The sequence below is a fragment of the Merops nubicus genome, unplaced genomic scaffold (genome assembly GCF_000691845.1).
Source record: "Merops nubicus isolate BGI_N331 unplaced genomic scaffold, ASM69184v1 scaffold44226, whole genome shotgun sequence".
In the NCBI taxonomy this organism is placed as follows: domain Eukaryota; kingdom Metazoa; phylum Chordata; class Aves; order Coraciiformes; family Meropidae; genus Merops; species Merops nubicus.
Window position 1 is genome coordinate 1 of NW_008615180.1, and position 11201 is coordinate 11201.

At 53.0% G+C, this 11201-nt stretch overlaps 1 protein-coding gene across 1 annotated transcript in view; it reads left to right on the forward strand.

Annotated features, from left to right (window-relative positions):
* Positions 1-4211: 4211 nt before the first annotated feature.
* STK11 (serine/threonine kinase 11) overlaps positions 4212-11201 on the forward strand; it is a gene marked incomplete at both ends in the record, with an annotated part of 11963 nt that continues 4973 nt past the window's right edge. The window contains 5 exons of the mRNA XM_008942440.1: positions 4212-4295; positions 7948-8037; positions 8756-8888; positions 9338-9474; positions 9952-10079. Of these exons, the coding sequence (XP_008940688.1) occupies positions 4212-4295; positions 7948-8037; positions 8756-8888; positions 9338-9474; positions 9952-10079 (572 nt within the window). The remainder of the gene's footprint in view (positions 4296-7947; positions 8038-8755; positions 8889-9337; positions 9475-9951; positions 10080-11201) is intronic.

Sequence of the window (11201 nt, forward strand, 5' to 3'; positions counted from 1 at the left end):
AGGGCACGGTCCGGGTGCTGCGACGGGAAGGGTGGAGCTTGGCACCGAATTTGCCCACCGGTGCTGGGGTCGGCCCCTCCCCGTGCCAGATGTGGTGCGGGTGGGAGGAGCTGGGGCGGGAGGAGGAAGCAGTGAGGAGCTCTGCTGGGCTCTTATCTGCAGCCGCCCTGAGGAGGGGGGACAGGCTGCACCCCTGCGGCCACGGGGTGGCTTTTTAGGTGGAGTAAACAGGAAAAAGCTGTTCACGAGCTAGACCTTCAGTAAGTTAATCTGCTTTGTGGCATATCGGGGACACTGACTTGTAATTAAAATTTGCTTGGGCTCTGTGGGATTACAGAACCCATCTAATTACACCATGGAGTCGTCGTGTTGCATGAGGGCCGAGGGGGTCCTGGGGCCCTGTGCAGCACTCGTGGGGCTGGGCTGGGTTGGTGGGTGTGGGCTGCTGGCACCTGGAGCACTCTCTGGGCACATCCTGTAGCCCCTGGCGTGTGGGGGGCTGTGCCAGCACCACGGGCTGTCTGCAGAGAGCCTGAGGTGTGCTGTGGGTGAGGGCACGTCCCAGACCTGCTGCAGGCCAGAGGAAGGGGATGAGGGTTTTGGCTGTGTTGCTTTTTTTTTTCTTCATGCAAGAATGGCTTTGATGAAAGTGAGGCATGAAACAAAGTGTGGAAAACCCACTAAACCTCATGGTGAAGGTGTCCTGAAGGGAAGAGTGTCATCTCCAGGCTGTCCTGGGCATCTTCCAACATCCTGCAGCACGTGGTGCAAGTGGGCAGCTTTGCTGTGTGGGCAGTTCTGAGGAACTCCAGCACCCTCTGCTCTGCCAAAGAGGTGCCTGGCTGGGGACGAGTCTGGATCTGTCAGGGGGAGCTTCATGGGTCTGACAGAACCACACAGGAACCTTCCAGTTAGAGCATCTCCTCTGTTCTTCCTCCAAGGTGGCTGTACTTTGAAACAGGGCCCCAAACCCTGACAGCCTGTTGAGGGCTTTCTAGGAACACTAGGAACAGAATTCCATGATGGAGACTGGTCTGCCCACGGCGTGGTGGCGTTGGGTGGGTGTGGAAGTGGCTCCTGCAGGGAGAGAGCACAGCCCAGGCCCCTCGCTGGGCTTCTCCCTTCCACTCTGTGCTGGGGACAGGTCTCACCTCAAAAGCAACAGTTGTGATTTAAATTTCACTTACGTTTCAGAGGCAGTGAGGAAAGGAGGCAGAGGGCAGCCTGAGAGGTATCCTGAAAACCCGAGCAGGTCCCCAGGCAGGTGTGGGAGGGGCAGCAGCCCCTGGGCTTGTGAACCTCCCCCCCAGCGTGGTCAGCTGGAGGCTTTGTGCTGGCAAACTGGGAGGAGAGCAGTGGGCTGGGGAGGGTGTCTTTGTTAATTTTGGAAAAAATGTATATTTAGGTACCTTCTGATGAAGTGAGCACCTAGGTTCACTTATTTGGTGGTTTGGAAAGCCAAATGGAACTGGAGGTGCCCAGGGTCTGGCTGTGCCTGTTCCTCTGTCCCTCTAGAATGCAAGAGCAGCTAAAAATAGAAGGAATCTTTCCCCTGGGAAACGGGCAGCTTGGCCTCTGCCCCAGAGGTGGGTGCACTTCCCTGGCATTTAGATGGGTTCACAGAGTCCTCCTGGGGGGAAAAAAATCATTACAGAGATCTGAAACATTTCCTGGTCTGTTAAAGGTGGAAGGAGTGGGCGTTTGTGCTCGCAGGGGGTGTTAGAGGCAGCGAGCTGCTGGGAGCAGGGTGTTAAACCTGTTCCCAGTTTTCCTTGGCCTTCCCAGCAGAGCAGGCTTGGTTAGAGTCTGTGTGTGTGTGCCTGTGTGTGTGTGTGCCTGTGTGTGTGTGTGCCTGTGTGTGTGTGTGCCTGTGTGTGCTCACTGTGTGTTTGTGTGTGCCTGTGTGTGCCCACTCACCTCTCCCAGCACAGCCCCAGCTCTCCCCTGGCTGTGCACGGGCTGCTCAGCCCCACACTGGCTGCAGCTCCTCAGCTAATTTAATCCACTCCAGCCTTTGGGTCATTACTATAATTAGCGTGGCTGCGTTGCCATCTAAACTGGACTCAGGCTGGCTGTGCCCCCCCGGGTTTCTGCCCAGCTGTCCCTGGTTTTTTGGGCTCTGTGTGACTTTGCTGGTGAGGCAGGACCCCCCCTCAGGGAGCTTCCATCCCCGCCTGCGTCCCCGCGGCCGGGGAGCCCCTCCAGGGGCAGTGAGGGGTGGGCCTGTGGGACGTGGTGCACCCAGAAGCCTTTGTGCTGGCCACAGCTCGTTACTAGGGGCTGGCTAATTGTGCAGGAGAGGGCGGGTGGCTTTGTGCTTAGTGTGCCATGGGGCTGGGCAGAGTTCTTGCTTCCAAAGCTGTGCTCTGAATTCCTTCTAGTGCTGCTTCCCAGAGGCTGAACTGCTGAAATGTAACGTGCTGCTTAGAGCAGGTCACAGGTGGTGAGAGGAGGGGGCTGGGAGGAAGAGTTTGGGTGCAGATTAGCACAAACCTGGGATGGAGCAGCAGCAGCACAAGGTGGAGAGCAGTGTCTGCACTCAGACACTGACAGAACCTCCCTGACCTGACTGGCCTGATCCTCCTGTTCCTCCACAGACACACACACAGTGGGGCTTTGCAGGCTGAGTTTAATGCAAGAAGTACTAAAATGTGGTTTGGGGCATGGTACTAAATCACCAGAGAGAAAGTTCAAACCAGCTGATATGAGGTGACGTGCAAGGGTCCATTTTCATAGCCAAGGGAAGAGGTCTCCTCACTCAGGGTTGTTGTTCTCCACAAGCAGGGGGTTCAGTGCAGATCTCTGAAATGTTCAGTCAAGTTGGGACTCGAGTTTTGAAGAAGTGGAGTTTGCAGCTGGAACTCCTGTTTTCAACTCATTCCTGGGACTAATGTAATCCTCATATTGGTCACTTCATGTCTGAATTCTGGAAGCTTTAGCTTTAGTAAAGGTCACTGTGGAGCTGCCTCGATAGTTGGCTGCTGTGTGTGAGGAGTTCGTGTCTTTGGCACGAGTTCTGTGTGAACTTTACTGCAGAGACACTTCAACTCATCAGACAAGTGGACTGGCCAGCTCAGGGGTCTCTGGCCTGCAGCCCCAGCCCTGAGCAGCCTGTGTGTCATGCTGGATGGGGCTCAGGGGTGGAAGTATATATTTTTTTCTTTTTGCAAGTAACCAATATTCAAGTTACTTCCTGGCAAAATAACAGAATCTGTGCTGAGATGGACACTGCAGCACATCAGCTGCTCTGGCACACACAGCCTGACACTGGGGGGTGTTGGGTGCTCCTGGTCACAGCACCGACTGAAAACACCCCCTGCAGTGTGAGGACTGGGAGCCCAAGCAAATTGATTTCTGCTCCTGTAACTACAGATGACACGTGTGTATAGAGAGGCACAAAGTGCAGGCGTGGAGGGTTTCTCTTGGAAGTGGCTGCCCTAGATGTGGTAAATGCAAGGGCAGCATCTTCAGGGGCTGGCTGAGGAGCTGACAGGAGGGAAGCTGGAAAAGCTGAATCTCTGACGTGTGGAGCAGATTAGGGTGGGCACTGACTGCCCCCAGCAGCATTTCAGTACCAGTTATACCCTTCCTTTGGTCAGCACTGGCTGTACCTGGGAGTGGGGAGGCACTGCCCCAGGCCACGGGAAGGGACTGTGGGGGACACTGCACCCTGTGGGCTCTTGCAGGTCCCCTGCAGGTGCTGCTTGCAGAGGTGGGGCTTTGGAGAGCCTGTCCTCGGGGCTCTTCCTCCCTCCACACAGCCTAGGGCTCCAGCTTACCCTGGGCTGCAGAATAAAACTGCCAGCAGGGGTGGTGGAGCTGGTGTGGGGTGGCACCAAAGCGCTGGCACAGGGTGTCTGTGGCCAGCACACAGGTGAGCTGCTCCCTGAGAACAGTGCTGCTGATGTTTGCTGCTGGGCTAAAACTCCTGCCCAGAGGGCAGCACCTGGCTGTGTGGTGCCCACTGGAGGGACACGTGTTCAGTGCTGGGCAGGACCAGTTGTTTTCCTGGTGTAGCCTGGGAGGAGTGAATTGAGGAACACACGAGACCCTCTGTCCAACAGCACACACAGGTAGTGTTGGTGAAGCAGCTGGGACTAACACAGTTTGAAGTGTCTTGAAAATCCACGTGATTGAGAGAATCATAACGAATTCCAGAGCAATGAAATAGGATTATTAAACATAACTTTTTTCTTTTGCTTTCCCTGCAGGGAAATTCAGCTCCTGCGACGACTACGGCACAAAAACGTTATCCAGCTGGTGGATGTCTTATACAATGAAGAGAAGCAGAAAATATATCCTTTTTCCACCCAGCTGTTCATAAGGTTTGAGTTCCCATTGTTCTCTGTGACAGTGCTGAATCATTATCCTTCTGCTTTTGTTAAGGCCCCTTTGAGTGTTTCTTAAGCTCAAACTTGCTTTCGCTGCTGTTAAACATGCTGCATGTCTGAATGCTCTCCACACAAGTGCATTTATTTTAAGTTCTGCAGCTTCACAGCTGGGAAATGAAAAGCTGCCCCCAGGTTCCAGGTGCAGGGTTGGGGCAGGGGAGAACTGACCCTCAAACACTGTTTTACTGGGTGACCTTCAGAGGTGAAAGGAGAGCTGTGGATCTGTCGTTGCTATCTCCTGCCCTAGCTGTGGTGGATGGCAGTGCTTTCTTTTTTTTCTCTGAGGATGGACCTTTTACTGTCTATACTACAGAAATCAATGCTTGTAGTGCTTTTTCCTTTCAGCCCTTGGCAGTGGTTTAGGTATTTTTTTTACTTTCCCTCAAAAGAAGAGAAAGAAAACCCTGCAGGATGCCAGTAGCCCTCCCCTGCCCCTGGGGGTCTGTCCTGCCATGGTGCTGCTGTTCCCTGGGTGCTCAGTGTGAAGTTCTGGCCATCCTTGCTGGCCCACACCCCCGAGCCTGCCCAGGCTGCCCCCATGTTCTGTTGTGGTAGTGCTTTAGGGGATCCAAACCCTGTCCCAGTTGTGAGACCAGAAGCACGTTGCCCCTGTGGGATCTGCAGCCTGGCTTTTCGAGGCTGAGCTCTTTGGCTCTCAAATCAGAGCTGTGCTCGTGGTCTTGGTGTGGTGTTACCCCAGCGTGCTGTGCCCCTGGCACTGCCACCCCTCACTGGCACCACGAGGAGCTGGGCTGCTAACGACTGCCACACTCAGTGCACTTTGCCTTGAACCAGCCTGGGAGTCTGTTGAGCTGATCTGCTGCAGCACGTGTTATAAATGGTTGCTTTTATTTTTGACAGTGTTTTCTAAATATTGTCTTCCAGTTAAATACTTCAGAAAATGGGTAATTTAATTGTGCGTTTTAATTGGATCAAATACTCTGCCACCAAATCATTAGTGTCAGAAAAGCCTGACAACTTTTGCTTGTGTTTTGTAGCCTGAACAGACCGAAGGCCCTGCCATTCAATTACTGTCTATAGAAAGATACCATTTAATTAATAAGAAGCTGGGCTGCTAGAGAAGGATGGGGAAAAAGAGCCCGAGAGAGACCTCGTGTGTTGGCAGCAGGTGATGACAACCCAAACTGGTGCTTTGGAAGCATCACCTCTAAGCCAGGAAGGATGTTCCTTTACTTTCTGGACAGTAGTGGTTGAAAAGGAACAACCTGGTTTTCAGTGCATGCCTTTTGCAAGTGTTAGGTTCACTGTTTTTACCTTTATCTGCTTCTGCACCCTCAGAAAGTTTGTTTCTGGAAGTGCTTGCTCAGTGCAGGGGAGGGGTGATGACTGGAGGAGTTTGTTTCACCCACACTCCTGTCCTTGCTTGACCTGTCTCCAGCTCCTCGCTGGCGTGGCCGAGGACGTGGCCCCTCAGCTGCTCTTGTGGTGAGCAGCTCTGGGGCAGATCCAGCTGCAGAGGACCTGTCCCTGTCCCTGTCCAGCTGCTGCTGCAGCCCCTGCCCTGGCTCCTTTCACTCGTGGCCCTGCCCAGGCCTGTGCCAGGGCCTCGCAGGGAGCAATGCAGGAGAAGGTTCAGTGGGGCAGAGGGGAGGGGTGTGAGCTTCCCCCTTGCTAATTAAAACAAGTCCTCGTTTGCAGAACAGCCACGGTGGCAATGGAAACTGGGCCTGTAGAAGAAGGAAGGATCCTGTTCTCACCCCAGTTTTCTGTGGCAGGTAGGAGTGAGCTGCAGGTTTAAGCTGTGTTTGTTTGGGAAGATGGTGTTTTAACAGCTCACCTGCCCAGTCAAAGCCTTCAGTGATATTTTTTGGTACAGGGGAAGCTGTGGTGACTGCATTAAAAAGATCTACTACGTTTAGTATTTAATGAGCTGCCTTGATGACCTGCTGTGGCTGGGAATGCAGAGCTGGTGATGAATGGAGAACTAATCCAGGCAGAAAATAAACCCAGTTCAATAAGCAGCAGCCCAGCTGGCACCCTCTGACAGCTCCTGTTACCACTGCGGGCAGTTCTGCGTGGGAGCAGAACCCTGTTGAGGAGAAGAATTGAGAACCTCGGTCTTCTTGGGGCACCTGTAATAGATCTGCTCCAGCCTGGGAGTTTGTGCTCTAGTGTGATCAACCAGAGGAGGATCAGTTACAAAAGAAGGGGTGAAAAACAGTCTGGTAGCTAATGAAGCCAAAGCCAGGCTGTGCTTTGTGGGGGAGAGCTGGGCTTGGCTTCCCAGGAGCAGCCTGGGCAAGCCACTGTGAGCATTGCTCTCTGGAAGGGGGGAGAGTTGATGTCTCCACCTCACTCTGGTGGAAGCAGTTCACAGATTTCTTCCAGGGGAAGAAACGGTAGAAAAGAATTTTGGGAGCTCTTTCTGCTGTTCTTGTTTCTGCTGATTTGCTGGGTGGCATTGTGCCCATCGTGGTGCTTCAGCATCCCTCTGGAGAGCAGCTCCCGTGGGGAGTGTAACATGAACTTAATGAGTTTATTTGGTGTTTTGAGCTCACAGACAATGTGCTGCAAAAGGAGCAACACAATCTTTAGCACAGATCCCACTTAAAGCACAGGTCATGGTTTTAGCCTCTCCTGCCTCAGGAGTTAAGGTGGCATCCTGGGACATAAGCAACTTATTTTGAGCTTAGGTTAAGAAGGCATCTGCCAGGAGTGATTAGAGTGAGCAGGGACCTGCTCCGTGTGAGCAGAGACCACGGGCTGGACAGCCCAGCCCAGCTCTGCCCTCCCCTCCCAGTGCAGGGTGCACTCCCCTGGCAAAGCCAGCAGATGTCTCAGGGGCTGCTCTGAGAGGCCCCTCGAGGCACAATCCACCTTTCAAAGCCCAGCCAGAGGAGGAAACCGGAGGCAGTTGTTGCTTTAGGCAGTTGTGTCGTTTCCATTGTTTGGCCCCAACTTTAAAGCTTAAGGAGGTGAAGAATGGAACATACAGCAAGGGAACAACTGCTTGAAGGTGCCACTGGTTCTTGGCATCCTGCTGTAACTGTTTTTATCCATGCAGTTTCAGAAAAGCTTCCCAGCTCCCTAGGGATCCCTTCTCCTGCTGCAGTGCTGCCCTGGGGCTGGGGGGAGCAGCAGCTCTTGAGCAGTGTGTGCAGCCCTGTGGCTTTGAAATGGGAAATGAAGAGTGCCAGACTTTGGGGAGGGTGATGGGAGCTGACTGTCCTGTGAGGTGCAGGACAGCCAGGGGGGTGGGAGGACAGGCTTCAGCCCCCCTGCTCTGCCAGCAGTTTCCTAACTTTCCCAGCCACCTCAGAGTGTTTCCTGTTGCTGTCACCCTGCTGAGATCTCCAGCTTGATTTCCGTGGAGTTCACGTCCTGGGCAGTAAGCAGCAGTGGCTGGTGGGTTCTGGGCCTGCTCCTGTTGAGAGCTGGAGGAAGGTGGCTGGCTCAGGAGGTGCAGCCTGGCCCTGGCTCTGCTCTCCAGGGTACGTGCTGCTCCCAGGGGTGCCCAGGTGGCAGCTCTCCAGTGTCCTCTCCAGTGCTGGCCTGAGAAGAGTTTTAACCTTGAAACTTCCTTAACTGCCTTCACGTATATGGTGATGGAGTACTGTGTGTGTGGGATGCAGGAGATGCTGGACAGTGTCCCTGAAAAGAGGTTTCCAGTTTTTCAGGCTCACGGGTAAGTACAGTTTGGTTCCTTGGGCTGCATCAGCCTCTCACCCTGTGCTCTCTCGAGTTCAAGAGCACGTTCTGCTCTGTTGCTTACACTGCTGGCTGCACTTGAGAGTAGGACTGGCTTTGTGTAATAACTACACCTTTCATCATGGAAAAATGATGAGGTAGTGGCAGGGGATAGCCCTGAGATTCTGGGAAGAAAGAACCATCTTTCTCTTGAGTTTTCTGTTACTTGTGGTTTACTTCATGAGGTGCCCACCAGCCCTTCCTGGCCCCTTCGGTGCAGTGAGGAGGGATCCAAAAGGACTCACCCTGCCCAGATGGAGGCAAACTGCAGGGTCCAGGGTCAGGAGAGAGATTAGAGGGCTTTGGGTGGATTAAGGATTGGCAATATCCAGCATGATCTGTTAGCTTGTTTGGTTAGTAGCCAGGATAAGCAGAAGCTCCTTTCACTCTGCAAGTGAAGGAACCTCAAAATTCCAGAAATAGATGCAAGAATGTTGTCACGTGTATGAAATCAGTGCAGGCCAGCAAATCTGGAAATGTATTTGTTTAAAAAGTGTCTATGAGATTACAGATTAGAGAGCCAGGCACAGAATGTCAAGTGTTATTTCTGGATATTGTGAGATAAACCCACGACTGTTGCCAGGCTGTCAGTGCGTGATGCTGGTTACGTTATAGCAGTGCCCTCCCTGACTCTTCTCCTCTAACTCTTTTTACAGGTACTTTTGCCAGCTTATAGATGGCTTAGAATACTTGCACAGCCAGGGGATTGTCCACAAGGATATAAAACCAGGGAACCTCCTGCTAACAACCAATGGGACACTAAAAATATCCGACCTAGGCGTAGCAGAGGTACGTGAGAAGTGCGAGCAGTGGAGGGCGTGGGAAGCCTGACTCTGCAGATACACATCACCTCTGTGGTTTTACTGTGCATGTAGGCTTCTGTGCTGTTGACCTTGCAGAGAGCTTTAGAGTGACTCTGAACACTTATTGCAACTGTTGATAACAGCACATAGCTTCCACCCAGGAAGCAGGTAGAGGAAGCCACCGATGGACACACAGAAGTGTGGGGAGATGGCAATGAGCTGTGTGACTTCTTGTGTGACAGCTGCCTCAGCCAGCCAGGAGGGGTGCAGGAGCTGTCACTGTTAGCCTGTGGCTGCCGTGGCAATGTGGTCTCGTGGCACACAAGCAGATGTCCAGTAGCAGAGTTTTCCCTGTGTTTGCTGGGTGAAGCTTTTGGAGCAGTTATGATTTGTTTGCCTGGGAATTTGGGGTGTGACCAGTCTCTCCTGCTGCAGGCACTGCATCCCTTTGCAGAGGACGACACGTGCAGAACGAGCCAGGGGTCGCCAGCATTCCAGCCACCAGAAATTGCCAATGGCCTTGACACCTTTTCAGGCTTCAAAGTCGACATCTGGTCCGCAGGGGTGACGCTGTAAGTGCCCGGGGGTGACAGAACACCACAGGCCCCCCGTGGCTCCCTCTGGTGCTGCCTGCTGGGGAGAGCAGGGAGCACAGGGGCGTGTTGGGCCCTTCTTTGGGTGGGTTTGTGTTCCCTGGAGTACTTGTCATTCTGAAGGAAGTGATCCTTGCTCCCAGGGGGTGACTCTGCAGCCGTTTCTCAGCATTCGATGCGTGGCTACTGTAATAACAGAAACCACAAATACCTCTTGTGTTTATTTTTAAGTTTCTTCCATCCCAGCCTGTCACAGAGATGTCTTTGGTGGTTTTGACTCATGTGAATGAAGAGGCTGTGATAAAGGAGGGCTAAGTTGAAAGAGGCATTCCAAATACTGTCAAATATTCATCTTTTAGTTTCCTCTTGGCTTCTTTTGGTTTGCATAGTCACCTAGGAACTGAACACAAGTTCTCTGTGCTTCTTCTCATACAGCTTCTCCTTCTGCCTTTACAGATACAACATTACAACGGGTCTGTACCCCTTTGAAGGGGATAATATCTATAAGTTATTTGAGAACATCGGGAAAGGTGACTACACAATTCCAGAGGATTGTGGTCCTCCACTCTCAGACTTATTGAGAGGTGAGTCTCCCAACAGAGGCTGAAAGGGCAACGTTTCTAGGTGCCACAAATGCTCAGCTCGTGTGGTGCTGGGAGAGCTGCATGCCAAGTGTCCTGGGATGACAGAGAATCCTGTTAGAAAGGCAGGTGATGCTTATGAGCCTTTTAAGACTTTGGAAGATCTTTAGCACTGGTGTTTTCCTGAGATACACTAAACCCTGCAGGGGTTGCAGCCACTACTCTTTGTAGAGTTGGTTCTTGCATTATGTTTCTTGTGCTTGGATAAGCTTTTAAATCTAAAGACAAAGCCCTCAAGAGATTAACTTTAAATGGCATCATAGCATTGATGTAGGTTTTGCAAGGGAGAACTCTCAGTTAAATTCCTTGCCCCAAGCTTTCTCCCATGTGAAATACCAAAGACTCAGGTTCTGCTGTCCTTCTCATCAGCTCCTGCTCTGGACTTATCTGCTTTGGTCCCAGTTGTCATCTCCTTCCCCCCAGATTTAGAGCTGTGAGGATGTTGGAGCAATGTGACTAGTGCCCCCTTTCACAGCAGGGCTGTGGCAGGAACAGGAGAAGCCCTTTCTGGGGAGGAGGGGAGAGCTGTGGCTCTGGTTTGGGGTTTTGTGTTCCTGTGGGTGCAGTAGTTTGAGGTGTGGTGTTGAGCAGTCTCTGCTCCTGGCAGCAGAGCAGTCTGGCAGCAGTTCTGTGAGTGGCAGGTGGGGGGCTGCAGTTCCAGCCCCTGGGAGACCCTGGCCAGGGCTCCTGGGATCCTGCTGCTGCTGGGGCAGCCCCTTGGCACGGGCCAGCACTCGCCACCTTCAGCCCTTAGCAAGGGCCTGGACCTCCCGTGTGCACTGGCTTGTTCAGGTTTATTGTTCTGGTGCTCGTGCTGTGTGGGGTTAGAGCCAGCGTGGGCGAAGGGTGAGGGTTCTGAGGAGCTGAGCCAGCCCCTCCTCCAGGCAGCAGTGTCAGGGCCTGCTCAGAGCAGGGGCTCTGTGCCCTGCTCCATCCCCTCTGTGCCCACGGGGCTGCTGCAGCTCATGGCCAGCTGAAAGATGAACGATTTCAAAGCATTTAATGGGCACGTTTGGTGCCACCAAGGGCCGTGCTCCTCCCTCCATGCAGCCTGGCACTGCAGGG